Source organism: Helianthus annuus, chromosome 9 (assembly GCF_002127325.2).
Source record: "Helianthus annuus cultivar XRQ/B chromosome 9, HanXRQr2.0-SUNRISE, whole genome shotgun sequence".
Classification (NCBI taxonomy): domain Eukaryota; kingdom Viridiplantae; phylum Streptophyta; class Magnoliopsida; order Asterales; family Asteraceae; genus Helianthus; species Helianthus annuus.
The window spans coordinates 10,377,062-10,393,584 of record NC_035441.2 but is presented as its reverse complement, the minus strand read 5'-3'; the positions used below and the strand labels follow the sequence as shown (position 1 = coordinate 10,393,584).

The 16,523-nt window shown below is 40.3% G+C and overlaps 1 protein-coding gene across 1 annotated transcript; it reads left to right on the top strand.

Annotated features, from left to right (window-relative positions):
• The first annotated feature begins 14,987 nt into the window (after positions 1 to 14,987).
• On the top strand, positions 14,988 to 15,653 carry LOC110875256. The gene has a single exon (XM_022123453.1). The coding sequence runs from the start codon at positions 14,988 to 14,990 to the stop codon at positions 15,651 to 15,653; it is 666 nt and encodes a 221-aa protein (XP_021979145.1).
• Positions 15,654 to 16,523: the final 870 nt, after the last annotated feature.

Here is a 16,523-nt window from a genome sequence, read left to right as displayed (position 1 = left end):
CGATCTCGAGGCACTCTTTATTGTAGCGGACGACAAACGACTCCAGAGTTTCATTTTCTCCGCGCCAGATGTTCATGACGTCCATGGAATCGTGTTTGTGACGTCGCTGCTGGCTGAAGTGTGCAAGGAATCTTGCTTGCAAATCTTCAAATGAGGCCAGTGATCCCACTGGCAAAGAATCAAACCAGGCCCTCGCCAGACCCATGAGGGTCTGGGGGAAAAATGACACCAAGTGGCTTCGTCCCACTTGCCATTACACCCCGCGCCGGTAAAAATGTTCATGTGGTCATCCGGGTCGGACGAACCATTATATTTCCAAATTGTTAGTGGGAATTTAGTCGTTGTAACATCGGCGTGGGCAATCTCCGGCACAAACTTTGAGTTTTGGGCCGCGGATTTTGGTCTGTAGGCCTGGGTTTGGTTGCGCTTAGCCGCGCGGAGGTATGTAGTGCGGGGTTCCGTGGGAGGAACATAATTGTGTGCTCCTGATCGGCCATTAGCTGTGTGGGATTCCTTGCAATATGTATGGTCGTCTAGGTCGGTACGACCATGCCCTTCGTTGTGGGATTGCGGTCCCAGACGGCTATGGATGCCGGAGCCGCGGTGGGCTGTAGACTGCCGCCTGTTTTCGCCATGAGGGCCTAGGCGGCTATGTATTGGGCCCCTGCGACGGGACCCATATGAGGAATCGTCATCATCAAGCGTGCAGGCATCGCAGTAAGAGGAACCACGGTCCTCATGCCTACTGCGATAGGCTGGGTGTGTAGGGACCTTGCCGTCGTATTGCAAGATACGACCCGCAGTTGTATGTCGTGCGGGGGTGGGACCGCCAGGAATTTGCGCTTCAGCGCAAGCTTTATTGTATGCCGTGGCCAGTATAGTTTGTTGTTGGAAATACCAGGTATGAAGGTCCATGCCTGGAGGTATCATAGTAGCATATTGTGAAAGATCTGGTATGAATGCGGGGGGAGTGCCCCTTGCTGCAGATGTGCCTATGTGGCCGACATTTTGGGCTGGGGGAGTAGTCCCCGCAGGCCCTGGGTTTGCGGGGTTTAGACTTTCCCCGGTAGCATTATTTGGATGATCAGACATGATCTCAAGAAAGAAAGAGATGCGAAAAAAGTGCTAAGGGTAGCGGTGGGCGCCAATGATGAAACAGTGGTTAACCAAGAGAGGTTAATTCACTGGTCTCGTCAAGTAGGGTTAATCCCTTCTTTCCAAGGATCGGTGGCTGGACCGTCAGCTGGGCTGTCTCCTGCATAAGGAAAACACATCGTGACTCGTAACAAGGAGGAAGGGGTGGGGGTGCTCCTTGTTACCACTCTCCGGCGTGAGAATCAGTAATTTGCTCGAGAAGCAAAGTGTATGATCGTAGTAGTAGGAGGGAGAGAGTTGTGAAGAGATACCTCAAACCTGGTTTAGGATGGGTATTTATAGCCGAGGAGTGAAGGAGAGTGGTTCAGTTGACAGACTCACGACGCGCCGCCTTAAGCAGGTGTGTCAGGCTTGTCGGCTGTAGAGGTGAAGCCACGTCCTACTGCGGTGTCAGTCTGTTGCATACGTATAGGCTGACAGGCGGCTGTCATTGGTGCCACTTGCACTGCAGTGTCAGTACCACTTGCCTCGTGGGCAGGATGCAGTGCCGCGCCGCATCGCTGCCTGTGGTAACCGTTGTTGTTTCCGCATTCCCACTCTGGCGAAGACTGCGGGATGCGATGCTAGGCCGCATCGCCGCTTATGGTGACTGTTGGTGTGTCCAGATCCCTTGACGTGACGAAAATGTTCATAGGATGCGGTGCTAGGCCGCATCGCTATGTGTACACCCATTTTCATACACAAGGTAAGGAGATGTTCATAGGATGCGGTGCCAGGCCGCATTACTTATGCCTATCTTTATCTTCTAATCACTTGACAGATTAGATTCGATTGCCTTGTTCGCGCGTGCCTGCACGGACACAGATAAGTTCTTGCTGGTGGGGGTTTTTAATAAGGGTAATGGTCACTCGCGGTTATGCTGACGCGAGATCTAGGACCATACCCCTTCAGGTCTATTATTTTAATTTACATGAAAGATATTTATTATTATCTATCATTTTCCATTGAAGTTATTAAAATCTGTATTGATATTGTTAATTGCATCATAGTTATTAAAATCTACATTGATATTGTTAATTGTTAAATAAGAAATTTAATAAAAGGATGAAAATAAAAAAAATAGATTTTATGTTAATTAAAAGATCTAATAAAAAGATGAAAATAAAAAAATAGATTTTATGTTAATTAAGAGATATAATAAAAAGATGAAAATAAAAAGTTAAATAGATTTTGTAAAAATGATTTAAACTTAAATAAAATTAGGTGTTACTACCCAAAGGTGTTACATTGATAAAATTTTAAAAAATGGAAGGGTATTTAGTCATTATATTGATAAAATTAACGAATTTTGGTGTTAGTACCCAAAGGTGTTACAAAATTGAAAACATAAAACCTAAACCTGTTAAAAAAGATAGTACTCAAAGACGAAACTAGCTATAAACCACAGGGTCCATCTGTGTAATTAACCCTTTTTAAATAAAAACATTCTTAAAAATTTTCTATAGCATGCACAATCCTTGGCAATCGAAGACATGTCTATCCTAACAAAATCGGACTTTTATGGGGAGTCAGTTTAAATTAATTCTCCACCCGAAGAACTCCAATTATATTTTATCTATACAAAATTTATGGTATATTATTGTTTTTTCCATTGTGTGACTAAAAAGATAACGTAGTTTGGTACATGTATCGATAGTGTAGTATAGGGATGTAGCCTTTTCAAGTATACTATAATATCGGTGAAGTATAGGTCTCGTATGAGCATACTGTTGTAGTATAAGTATAGGTATAGTGTGGAATAGATGTGTATATGTATAGTATAGGTGTAGTATAAGTCATGTATAGACCTAACTGCTATCTCCCTTATGGTCGACGTTCTCTCCTCCCATTCTCTCCTTTCTCTACCGGTCGCCGAATAGAACTCTTCTTTGCTGTTCTGGTTGGCTTAAGGCGGTCGAACGCTCCCCTCCTCTCCTTAACAGTCGAGTGATTTCTTATTCTCTCTCCCTTTTCTATAGATAAGCGGGTTCTTCGATTATTCTAATGAAATAGGTTCATTAAATCCAATTGATCGAATTCTGTTTTAGATTCCTATTCCACTCCAACCGGTGCAGAACTCTAAACCTTTCTAGGACCCTCTCTACGGCAATGTGCTACTCTACTCTTTCCACTTGCTCCTTCGTGTATAGCGGTTCACTTCTTCGCCTCACGATTTGGCTACCCATCGTCATTCCCTCTCTGTCTAAAGCGAGAGGGGTTCTCTGTGCACAGATAAGATTCCGATCTCGTAGGTAGCAGCATTTGTGCTTGCCTTTGCCGTGATTGCCCGTTGTTCCCTTGGTGCGATGTCATTGACGGTGTAAATCTGTTCGTTCGAGAAAACATGTTGATCTCTTTCCATGTCCTATCCTTGGTTGTTGCCTTATCAAGATGTGTCCCTTCCTTTGACCCATTTTCCGATTTATTAGTGTTGTCCCCCTTGCGTTCCCTCCCTTTGTGAAGAATTCCATTTCCCTTTTCTCAACTCTTCTTTCTTCCTTTTTTACTCTATTGTTGGAAGTACCTAACCTGCTTTTTGAAATCTTTCCTTTCTTATACAAGATCTAAGGTCCTTCCCCTGTATATAAGTTTGTGCGATTTTCCCCGTGGTTGACACTTCGCTTACTGGTATTAGTGCAAGGGCAATTAGTATGGGTTGCCATAGTTGTCTGGATGGATTGGAACGAAGGGATGAGGGAGGGTCAGCCTGCCCAACAAGTAGACCGGAATAACTAGCTTCTAGTCCAACTAGCTAGAGCTCCAGCCCGAGCCTCCAAATCGAAGTTTCGGAGAGCCTTCTCCCAAGCGATGAGATGAATTTTGTCTCTCCATCCAACACCAGACCGTGGACATCTCGTCCGAAGTCCTTCAATCCTAGCAGCCATTCCTTTTGGGTCCCCGGACAAGGAGGGAATAAAGGCAAGGTTTGAAGGGTGGATTTCATTAAAAACAAGGTCTTACCAGCTTGACCTAATAGGGCAGGCACCTTTCCAACTCGAAAGCTTCTTGCTGAATTTCTCTGTAACTGAATTCCAAAGTTCATCTCTTCATCTTCCCAGCATACCAAAATGAACCGAAATGGAATTGGCTATTGAATAACCAAACATATTCTGGTCGGCCCTCATAGTGTGGATGCAGGATGAAGGAAGAACACCTTACTTCTTTCAAAAGACGGAAACAAAGTCATTTTTCCCACTAGCCTAGCTCTATATGTGTAGTATAGATCACGTATATGCTTATAGTTGTAGTATAGTATAGTACATTTGTAGTAAAGTATAATAAACTATAGTATCGTATATAACATTTATTATATAAACCTATATGTGTAATATAGATTTATGTTATAATAAGACATGTAACAGAAAAATACGTCAAGTAGTGATATGATACGACGAGTAAAAATACAATAAGACACACAAGGGTACAAGTGAATTCAAAACAAAATGACACGTAATCATAGAATACGACACCACACATAACTGAACGTCACCAATACGACACGTATAGAGCATATATGTCATAAAATGACTCGCAATGACAAAATATATCAAAATATGGCCCGTATACGCATCGAAAAGGCAAAACCAAAGATTAAAATTTTTGATTTTACCCCTATACATTATCGGATCATATAGGTCAAAACCCCGTCATATAATAGCATTATACACATCGTATAGACCTATACGATCTGTATAGGGGGTTGTTTTATCAAAAACTCAGGGGGGCTATTGTATTATATTCTACCCTTATACGCATCGTATAGACCTATATGATCCGTATAGGGGGTCGTTTTTTCAAAAAATCAAGGGGTTATTTGATTGTATGTGATGTGCTTAAAATACAACATATAAATTATATCAAATAAGGCGTAAAATCAACCTTTTTTACGGTACTAATGTTGGAAAAAGCCCGTTTCTTTGTTCCTTTTTAATTATCAGGGTCAAAAAAGCTTAAATGCACAAAAGGAGCAAAACAACAGCAAAAACCAACACAAAAGACAATGAAGAAGGATTAACGCAACTCGCCTAGCCCCCGTCTACATCCAAACTAAGGAAATAACAAAATCAAAAGCTTTGGCACGGGGCCGTGCCCAGTGAGAATTCTTTGAAGAAGAAAAAGACAACAACAAAAGACAAATCCAGAACTCAACACGGGGCCGTGCTAAGGCAACACGGGCCATGGTCAACTCTAGGATTTATAGAATCTGAGATAGTCCAACAAGTACATTGGCCACGGGCCGTGCCGTTGACACACGGGGCTGTGTTTGTACGAAGTCTGACACTGCAGTTAATGAAGAGGAGAGAGACTGAAGGCTATGGGGCCGTACCAGGCGGGCACGGGTCGTGGTGGATGTTCTGTTTTCAGCTATAATAGGGGTGCTTGGTTTCATTCCAATCCATCCTTTGGCAAACCACTTCTCTCTCACTTGCCGCCACTCCACCATCACTGCAACACCATCATCCACCACCATCATCCATCTTCATCATTTAGAGTGTGTAGTAGTCTCGGGATCCAAGATCAATCATAAGAGTCTTTGTCAAACAAAGGTCATGCTTGACTAAACTCTTACATCACTTGGTGAAGACAAATCTTTTATGTATTACTTTTTGATTTCCAATCTTTGGCTCCTTTTTAATTGGGTATGTATTAATGACTTTAATAACTAGTTTTTTTAATATTGAAGGCGAATTTATCTAATCATTCTTCATATATTGTTGATTCACATATTCGTGTCTTTATGGTCTATATAAAGCACGTTAATTGCCTAGAAGGGGGTTAGAAGGGTGGTTGGGTAAATTCTATGTCTCGTTCAGTGTATAGATACTGCGAGAACCTGGTTCAAGCTTAGTACTATTTCACGAGCGGACGGTCTTAACCCATGCGGGAGAAGTATGAACCGCTTGAATCCCTTATTTATAAACTACTATTAAAACTTTAAACCAACACTGCGAGGACTGTATCCCTGCTGACTCAGACCAAAGGATTGAGGGTAATCGCTGCTTGGAAGGGGGCCTACCACTTTTTGCATTAATAACTTAATTATCTTACAATAATCCGACCTTGCAGGACTGTATCCTTGCTGACTCAGACCAATAAGTTGAGGGTAACGTTGCTTGGAAGGGGGCCTACTAGTATAACTTAAAGATAATCTCTTAGAATGCCCAAAGTGAAGAAATCATCAAAAGGATACATACAAGAGGAGTTGGAACCAAGTGATCCCTTCTTGTCTATCTGTTTTTCCATATATTTTATTTTTGCTTTTTAGTTTATCTTTTTATGTCTTTAAAAACCTTTTTATCAAAGTTTGGTTCGATTAGACGTTAACGATAAGTTGGTATTAAAAGCTCTTGTATCCTTGGATGACCTCGGTATCTTGCCATCACTATACTACATCCACGATGGGTGCACTTGCCCTAACGTGTGTGTAGAGTGATAGTAGAATATCGTGTTTTATAAATTTATAACTTGAATCAGCGAGTAAAAAGAACTAAAATATATCTAAAAAATATATATACACCCGCAAACATCAAGTTTTTGGCGCCGTTGTTAGGGACACAAGGATTTTGAGAAAGCTTAAAATTAGCGGCCTAATCAAATTCTAACATTTTTCAAAACTGCGCGCCCGTTTTTTAAATTTTTCCTGTTACAGAAGGTTTAACACGGGGCTGTGTTACTGGGACACGCCCCCGTGCTGTAATTTTTCTTCAAAAAAATTTCAACGCCTAGATACAAAACTGCCCACGGGACTGTGCAAGTTCAGTACGGGGCCATGGTCAACAATCTATTAAATTTTAACTTCTGTTTTCTGATCCTGAGGCTCGTTATTCTTCTGGGTATCTTCCATTACAATGGATTACTACTCAGAAAACTACACGTACTACATTGAGGATGATTATGAGGAACCATATTGTACCATTTGCGGTGAATCCCATTCGTTACAACATTGTTACCTTTTCAAAACATCAACCTCATACACCACACCAAGTTCTTCGTACACCACTTATGAAGAACCAAGGTTTGAGCTTCCAAAGTCAGACTTTGACTGGGATGCCAATCCGTTTGAAACCTACGGCACACCACCAACTATCACTCCTAAAGCCAAAAGAGTCATACAAGGTCTCAAAATCTAGAACTTTGACTGGGATGCCAATCCGTTTCACGTTTTGCAACCTTCTTTTGAAAATCATTGTTTGGTATCTCCTCATGCTAAGTTTTTTAAAGGGTTAAACACTTCTACTAAAATCGAAGACTTAGTAAGCGTCACATTAACAAATGATCAAACATCACTAATAAAAGATGAATACCATGAACTAAACATAAAACCGGTACCATGTTTCTTTTAAAACATCTTTGTTTGTAACGTGCTAATTGATAAAGATCTTCGTGTTAATATAATGCCAAACTATATTTTCGAAAAATTGGGTACTAGTGATTTTTCTCCTCTTAAAATTCCTATTTTTCGCTCAAACCGAAAAACGATTAATGCCACGGGAATGGTTGAGGATGTCTTAATTCAAACAAGCCAAGCGGTGCTCCCAACTGACTTCATCATCCTAGATGACACCCCTCGCGTGTTGGGACAATCATTTCTAAAATCCCATCAAACCTTGACCCAGCGGAAGCAAAGCAACCTACCACTTCAATTAGGGGCCGACAAAAGGTACGCAGATCTTGACCAATCAATGAAATATCCAATTCATGATGACGACCCATAATTGAAGATGAAACGAAGCCACCCAATACGAAAATAAAAGAAGAATTCGTCGAAGAGGAAGTCGCCATAGAACAAACCTTTTCGGCCATCGATCTTAATAGAGAAGAAAATAAGCGGTCTCTTGAAGACCCACTGCCACTTGAACTCCAGGAACTACCAAAAGGTCTAGAATACACATTCTTAGACGAACATGGTAAGCTCCCCGTCATTATTTCTTCTAAACTAACACTTTTTGAAAAAGAAAATTAATAAAGCTTTTGAAAAAACATAAAAATACCATTGCGTGGAGGCTCATGGATATCAAAGGCATCAATCCATCCATGTGCACCCACAAAATTTTGATGGAAGATGACTTTAAAACGGTAATACAACCACAAAGAAGACTTATCTATCCTACTTCTGATAGCCCATGGGTAAGTCCCGTTTAAGTAGTTCCAACAAAAGGAGGTATGACGGAAATAACTAATGATAAAAATGAACTTATACCAACGAGAACCGTCACCAAATGGAGGGTTTGTATCGACATTCGTAAGTTAAATGAAGCAACAAGGAAAGACCACTTTCCTATACCATTCATCGACCAAATGTTATGTAACACCTCATAAAATCACGACCAATTCAATCATGACGCGTGTCATAAACCCTTACTGCAATTAGAGATATGTTGGGGGACTAAAGTTGTCAAACAATGCAAAAATATTAATAGAAGGACCAAAAACGTCAACATGCCAAACTTGTGCCTCTGAATGACTCTGTATGATGTCCGTATTAATTACTGGATAAATTGTCAGACACTAAAATACGTTTGCGCTTAACTGTCAAAAGTTACAAAACACAGGGGTTAAAAGTGTCAACATGTTAATTTTACCTCTGAGAGGCCTTTTACGTTCCCAAAAGTTTTGTAATGCATTATTACACCCTCAAGAATATTTGATAAAGGTTTCATAGAATTCTAATTCAAAAACTTAATGTAAATTAAAGTTTTCAAGAATAGGGGTTAAAGTGTAAATATCACTATTCTTGTATCGGGAGATTTCTTCAAAACATCCAAGACTTGTAAATGCATGTTCCCACTCCCTAGGACATCCCAGATCTGATTAGGCTGACCATGCATGCTGAAAAAGTCAGTTATTCGCGTTCAGAAAGGGTAGGGACTGAAAATGCCAACAAACAAACAAACTTGAAAATCCTACCCCTTGCGTGGCGCGCCAGGTTTGACCTGGTTTGGCGCGTGGCGCGACAGCAACGGTTTTTCAGCAGAACTGTCAGGTGCCCAGCTCTGCAACCTGAAATCTTTTAAGGATCTTGCAAGCCTGTTTTCGAAATCAGGAGCACAGCCAACAGTTTCTCATGCATAGGGACACCTGGAATTGATCAAGGAACACTTGTAGACTTGTGTGTAACAATCTTGTTGCATCTAAATCACTATATTAAGAGTTCTATGTTGCAACATTTCACTTGTTCATTTCAAACTCATTTATAAACCTTCTCTGGAGCTCTCTGGACCTCAAGCAAGATTCCATAAGCTTCATTTTCTTACTAAGTACTTCAGTAAGCTTCCTTAACCTCTCTAATTCGTGTTTTATTTTAATGACCTAAAGTCAAAGCCGTCTTAATTAAGCTTTGACTTAGTGATTAATCACTAATGGTCTAGTCATTTCTCGAATTAAAAGTAGCTATGAGTTGGTAATCATGTGGGTAATAAACCCTCAAAAGGGCACCCTCTGATTACCAATCTAACTAGGTCAAATGTCGGGTCAAACTTAATTATAAAAAGTCAACAGAAAGCTATTTTTCAAATAAACACCTAATTAACAACGTAGAAGCCATGAAACCTGTTTTAACACTTGTATAGCTTGGTAATTAATGTAAAAACATGTCTAAGCATGTTCAACCCGACAATTTTGAGTTTAGGCTCGGTTCGGAACCGGAAAAAATTTGACATCAGTTTGAGGTCTAAATTAGGAGTTATGCTCAATATCGTAATTAGAAAGCTTTTTATTAAGTAAAGGCATTATTAGCATAAAGTCTATCTAAACCCAAATTTTGACACCAAAATTTTTACCCACTAAGGTACTATAATATTTTGGGATTTTTGAAGATTTTTATTTATTTTTAATCTAATCATAACATAAGGTTCTAGCTTTGATTCGGTAATTGTCGGTTATACCCTTTTTGCTAATAAAATGAGTTTTACATAACATTTTGATACCAAACTTTTTGCTACTGATTTTATATAATAAATAAAATATTTTGAACCTTATAAACTGATCAAAAACTCAGATTTCCTATTATAACCCGAAAATAGCTTAAAACCGACTTTTACGCGTTTTAAACGCATAGTATGAGTTAAAACTATTTTTAACATATAAGACTTAATACCTACTGATGTTTTAAGTAAATTTTTATACTTTAACAATGAGCAAAAGTTTTAAACTCAGATTCCCAAATTTGACCTTTAAAGCTTATGTGAAATTACCAAAATGCCCCTACGGTGCATAGTTTGGTTATAAAAGATAAATTTCACATATATGCAATACCTTGCTGTTATGACTTACAAAAATAAATATTTTTACTGATTATATCATACCTGAACCTCAGATAAATATTTAATCTCTTTTATAAGCTTTAAAATGACCAAAATACCCCTACGGGGTATAATGGATGGTATCCTACTGATATCACAACATATTTAAGGCATATTAACTTGTGAAACCTGTATATGACTCTTTTGGTTACCCGTTACGCATTTCGCGTTCGGTACGGTTTATGTAACTAGTTTGTATAAATTGACCGAAACGGGTCAAACCTTATCATTTTTATCTCAAAATCCAGAATGTGTTTAGTTTACCCATATTATACAAGTCTTTAAACTTGTCGGGTCTAAACCACATTCTAATCCGGTCTTCGCTTAATCTTGCGTTTTGAACCGTATATATTCCTTTAAAACTAACCGGTCTAAGTTTAGATTTAATTAAGACCCGTTAGGAATCTAATAGGTTATTTAAACCTTCATTCCGGATTTAGGAGTCCAGTAAAAGATACTTGCACTCGCTGATTGTTATATATATATATATATACATACATACTTGCTCAGGTAAATACTTTTAACTTATTTTCCGTTATATGGGCTTGGGATACGTTATTATAATAATACCGCTTGGTCGGGTGTGTGGTTGTTTAAATCGGATTGTGATTAATATAATTGCATAACTCGTTTTAATCTGTTTTGTTTGGTATATGGCTTTTGGGGGGTTAATGACCATGTCCTGTATATCCTCGGCTCATTCATTGAAATGGCCACGACTTAAGCACGGGGTGTAGGCATACACCTGACAGTTGCGTATGTAAAAATGGTAATCCACAATAAGGAATTTTCCTTGTGGCCATTATACCTGTGGCGTGTCAATTAATCTTGTCCGGCTCTTCTAACCGGCCTTGACAGACGACAAACATATAAGTCTGTATACAAGATTATTTTTAAAATAATTGTTGCAAGTTATAAAAGATATTTTGTGCCTTGTGCATTCAAATCAATTATCTTAAACATTTTCAAAACGAGTCGGTTAATTGTATTTACCAGTGTAAACTGACGTATTTTCCAAAAAGGCTAAGTGCAGGTACTAGACGGAATAGGCTGGCTTCTCCTAGCATCAATAAAGAGTCTTGCAGGCTTAGATGTTTACAAATCTGTTGAACAATGTTCTTTTTAACTTTGATCCGCCTGTGGATCCTTTACAACCGTTTTTGTAATAATTGATATTACTTTTATTTGGTTTGTAATATTTTTATCTTTTGACTTCTGCTGTGTATTAAACTGTGATAAATTGTCTATGATGATATCAACTACGTCACGATACTCCCCACCGGGCCCACCGGTAATACGTGGAAATATCGGGGTGTGACAGGTTGGTATCAGAGCCAACATTGAGTGAATTAAACACTAGCCTTTTGTGTTTAATCTCAATGACACAGTTTGCACATTCCTGGACTTCCGAGTCTAGGCAAAGAACTTAGGACTAATCCTAATTTATTTTATTTTGTCCTTTATTGTTTCCTTGTTGTTTCTTTTGTTGTTTTGACATGTTCAACAAAATGCCATCACGATTCAGAAGAGGAGGACGAGGCAAGGCGCCATTCACTAGCCTTGATCATGAGGTCGGACCTTCCCACAGGCGAACCCCTTCTGCAACAATGAGCACAAGTCCTCAGGAGCATTGGAGGACATATTTGGAGCCCGTGAGGCGATTTTTCTCGCTAAGTTCATCACCCTCTTACCATCATTCATTTGGGCCGCAATCGGAAAACGAGCCCAACGATTCTCATCACTCTTACCTACCACTACAACGGTCGGGGTCATACCACGCGTTTCAAGACCCGACCCTATATTTCCAGAGCCGGTTTAACCCGGCAAATCAGATTGAAGAACCAATGGGTCATAACCCATTGGGCCCTGAAGACCATTTTCCTAAAGCTCAAGCCATGGATATGGATGATGACCCAGATCCTGCCGAACCACCATCTGGGACACCTACTCACCCCATCCAGATTTCGGATGGGTCGTCTTTTAATGGATCACCTTACCGTGGTCCAGACAGCTATGAGGCAAGGTTTGCCCAATACGATTGGGTGTTTACTCCCTCCTACCACTCAACACCTCAGCAGCAGCAGGATCCCTCTGAGGATTCACGTTTTGTAGCGGTCACTCCACCGCCACCGCCGCCAGTGCAGCAGCCGCCTCCGGAGCCATCGAGGCGGAGAAGATCAAACGCACGGATGTCCGTGCGAGGGGGAATCCATATCAACCCCACAACACTCCAGTGGCAGCCACTACCCGCCACTTTATGAAGACTCACAGATGGGTGGGCCTTCAAACCCCGTTTCAGAGGTGGACTCTGCGGCAGTCGCACCGCCACCAATGGGTTATGACAACCCGATTCCTTCATACGCCGGTACAGCGGCGTATAACCCTCTTGAGCAGCCGGCCCATACTAACTACAACTACGCCGAAGTTGACCCATAACTCGTAGTGGCGAACTACAATGCTCTCCATCCTGAAGGGCCTTTTGGAGCTCCCTGGGGGACTGGATACCTAGCCTATGGGTACCAATACCCGCCACCTCCTCAACCTCCGCATGAGCAGCCGCCGCAGCCGCCATTGATACCGCTAACGCAACAACAGGAGATTCTTCAAAGGTTGCGTCAGGTGGAGCGGGAGGTTCAAGAAGAGCGTAGGAGCCACTGAGGATTTCTCAACGGTCTGGCGAACCTGATCAAGGGAAAGAAGAAAAGGGATTTTTGAAGAGTCCTTATTTATTTACTTGTATTTTAATTTCCTTGTTTCAGTCAAGTCCATGCGTGGACATCTATTTCTGTATTCAGTCCCTGCGAGGACTTGTATTTCCAGTTTAGCCCCTGCGTGGGCAAGTCTTTTCTGTTAAGGTCCCGTTTAGGGCATTCATGTACTCTTTTAATTAATATTGGAATGTGTTGAATTTTAGTTAACATTACATGCATATATATATATATATATATATATATATATAGAATTAAACAAAATATCATTCCTTTTAAAAAAAATTGATTCTGCCATTATATAAAATAAAATTCTTAAGGGCAAAACCTAGCCCATGTGTCATTATTAAGACAGGGCCATGATGGTAGTTCCTTAATTAGATTCAGATCCTTGTTAACATCTGAAAACATGTTAACACTCCTGGCAAATGTGATTCGATAAAATCGCATAAGTCATCCTATTATTGGATTTTTTCCAATCTCTGTCTCTAATTTATTTAATCATCCGTTAGTGATGAAGTGCCTACGGGCCATAATTAATGTCCTTTGAGACTAAAGACAGTTGTGGTCTACGACTCCCTGTCAAGAAGAGGTAATGAACAATGATTCAAGCCTCAATGTCTCGATTCTATAAGATCTTGGCTTATAATTTAAATTTGTCCATGTGACTTGGCCTTTTATGCTATTATTATATTTTAATTATAACTGAGGATTATTATAATGAAAATCCTGAATGAATATATTTATCAAATTAACCAATATGGTTTATTAATACCATGGTTAATAAATCATCAAGAATGATAGTACTGTTATAGACTTCTGAATAAATCATTGTCATCATTTTATGTAGCAATCAAGCTACATGGCAGGGTCTGGGGAAGTCAACAGTCATCCTTTGGAAAATCATGATACAACCAGGATCAATATAACTGGGGATGAACTTCGAGCATTAATGGATAGTGCTGTTGTTAAAGCTGTGGATAGGCAGCTTAGGGAATCAAGTGGTACACATAGCAAAACCTTATCAGTACCCCATTCCAAATCTCACCCTAAGACTCACTCTGAGGCTCATAGTAAGCCACCATCTAAACAACATGAGTCGAAGAAGGATGAAGTTCAACACTCCTCAAATCAGCACAGTGCTCCGTCAAAGGTTGTATTTGATCGAGAGCCACGTACAAGGACCTGTACTTACAAGTATTTCGTCTCCTGCAAGCCCAGGGGTTTCACTGGGGAAAAAGGAGCTATTGACTGCATGACGTGGCTAGACGAAATGGATACCGTGGTTGATATCAGTGGTTGCGCTGATAGGGATGTGGTGAAGTTTGTATCTCAGTCGTTTAAAGGAGAGGCACTAGCTTGGTGGAGGTCTCTAATCCAAGCTACTGGAAAGATCCCATTGTACACTCTGTCTTGGGATTAGTTTGTGACTTTAATCAAGGAGGATTTCTATCCTCAACACCAGGTTGAGAAGAGCGAGACTGACTTCCTGACATTGGTAATGAAGAATTTGGACTGTCAGGCATACCTCACAAGTTTTAATACAATGTCTCGATTAGTTCCATATTTGGTGACACCAGAAGCAAAACGGATAGCCCGTTTCATTGGGGGTTTAGCCCCGGAGATCAAAGCCAGTGTGAAGGCATCTCGACCTACTACTTTTAGGTCAGTAGCTGATTTGTCATTATCCCTTACTTTGGATGCGGTCAGGCTAAGATCACTTAAGAATTCTGAAGAAGGAAAAAGGAAGCGTGAGGATGATAACTCACGACGATCTGATAAGAAGCCTAAGGGGAACGCGGACCACAAGAAGAATTATGGGTCTAACAAGGGTAGCTAGCAAATGGATGAGAAGCCTAAATGTAAAACCGGCCAGAAACGACATTTTGGAAAATGCAGGTTTGAATCAAAGTCACAACCAAAGCCGATTGCATGTGGGATATGCAAATCCAAAGAACATAAGACGTTAGACTGCAAGAAGAAAAAGGATGTGACGTGCTATAACTGTAACGAGAAGGGGCATATTAAGACAAACTGCCCAAAGTATACCAAGAAACCTGAGGAAGGCAAGAAGACCAATGCTAGGGTCTTCCAGATGAATGCACGGGAAGTAGTTAAGGATGATAACGTAATAACAGGTACCTTCCTTATAAATGATGTTTATGCAAGGGTATTATTTGACTCGGGTGCGGATAAGTCATTTATAGATGATAAGTTTTGTAAGTTGTTACATTTGCCTGTTAAAGCCCTAAGCATGAAATATGAAGTAGAGTTGGCCGATGGTATCTTAGAAACTGCCTCAACTATGTTAGATGGATGTTTTATATCCCTTAGGAACCACTCCTTTCCGTTATCCTTACTTCCTTTGAAATTAGCTGGTTTCGACATAGTGATAGGCATGGATTGGTTATCTTATAACCAACCCCAGATCGTTTGCATCAAGAAACACGTGGTTGTCAAGACTCCGTATGATGAGCCACTTACCATACAAGGAGATACTCAGTATTGATTGCCTAAGCAAGTGTCTATGCTCAAGGCATCTAGGTGTTTGAAGAAGGGTTGTGTCATTTATATGGCACAGGTAACTATTGATGAACCGAAGCCCAAGATTGAAGACATCCCTATCATTTCTGAATATGCAGAAGTATTCCCTAAAGAACTACCTGGTTTACCACCAGACAGGAAAGTAGAGTTCAGTATTGACATTATTCCTAGAGAAGCACCTGTTGCAAGAGCACCTTACAGGTTAGCACCAACTGAGATGAAAGAGTTGAGAACTCAACTGGATGATTTATTAGCAAAAGGATTTATCAGGCCTAGCTCATCTCCTTGGGGAGCACCAATTCTATTTGTAAAGAAGAAGGATGGATCAATGCGACTATGCATCGATTATCGCGAGCTTAACAAAGTCACAATTAAGAATAGATATCCATTACCCAGGATCGACGATCTGTTTGATCAATTGCAAGGGGCAAGTTACTTCTCCAAGATCGATTTAAGGTCAGGCTACCATCAGCTGAAGGTTAGAGATGAAGATGTGCATAAGACTGCCTTTAGAACTCATTATGGTCACTATGAGTTCTTAATGATGCCTTTTGGGCTCCCTAATGACCAACAGCGTTCATGGATCTCATGAATCGCGTTTGCAAACCTTAATTAGACAAATTTGTTATCGTCTTCATTGATGACATTCTTATTTATTCAAAGAATCATGCTAACCATGAGAAGCACCTTCGTAGTATTCTTAAACTCCTTCAGCAAGAGAAACTCTATGCCAAGTTTTTCGAAATGTGAGTTTTGGCTTTGTGAAGTCCAATTTCTTGGACATGTGGTTAGTGAGCGTGGTATCCAGGTGGATCCCGCTAAGATTGAAGTAATC

What these genes read in the sequence shown, in the direction of transcription:
- LOC110875256 (XM_022123453.1), top strand. Translation starts at nt 14,988, where the DNA reads ATGGATGAGAAGCCTAAATGTAAAACCGGCCAGAAACGACATTTTGGA.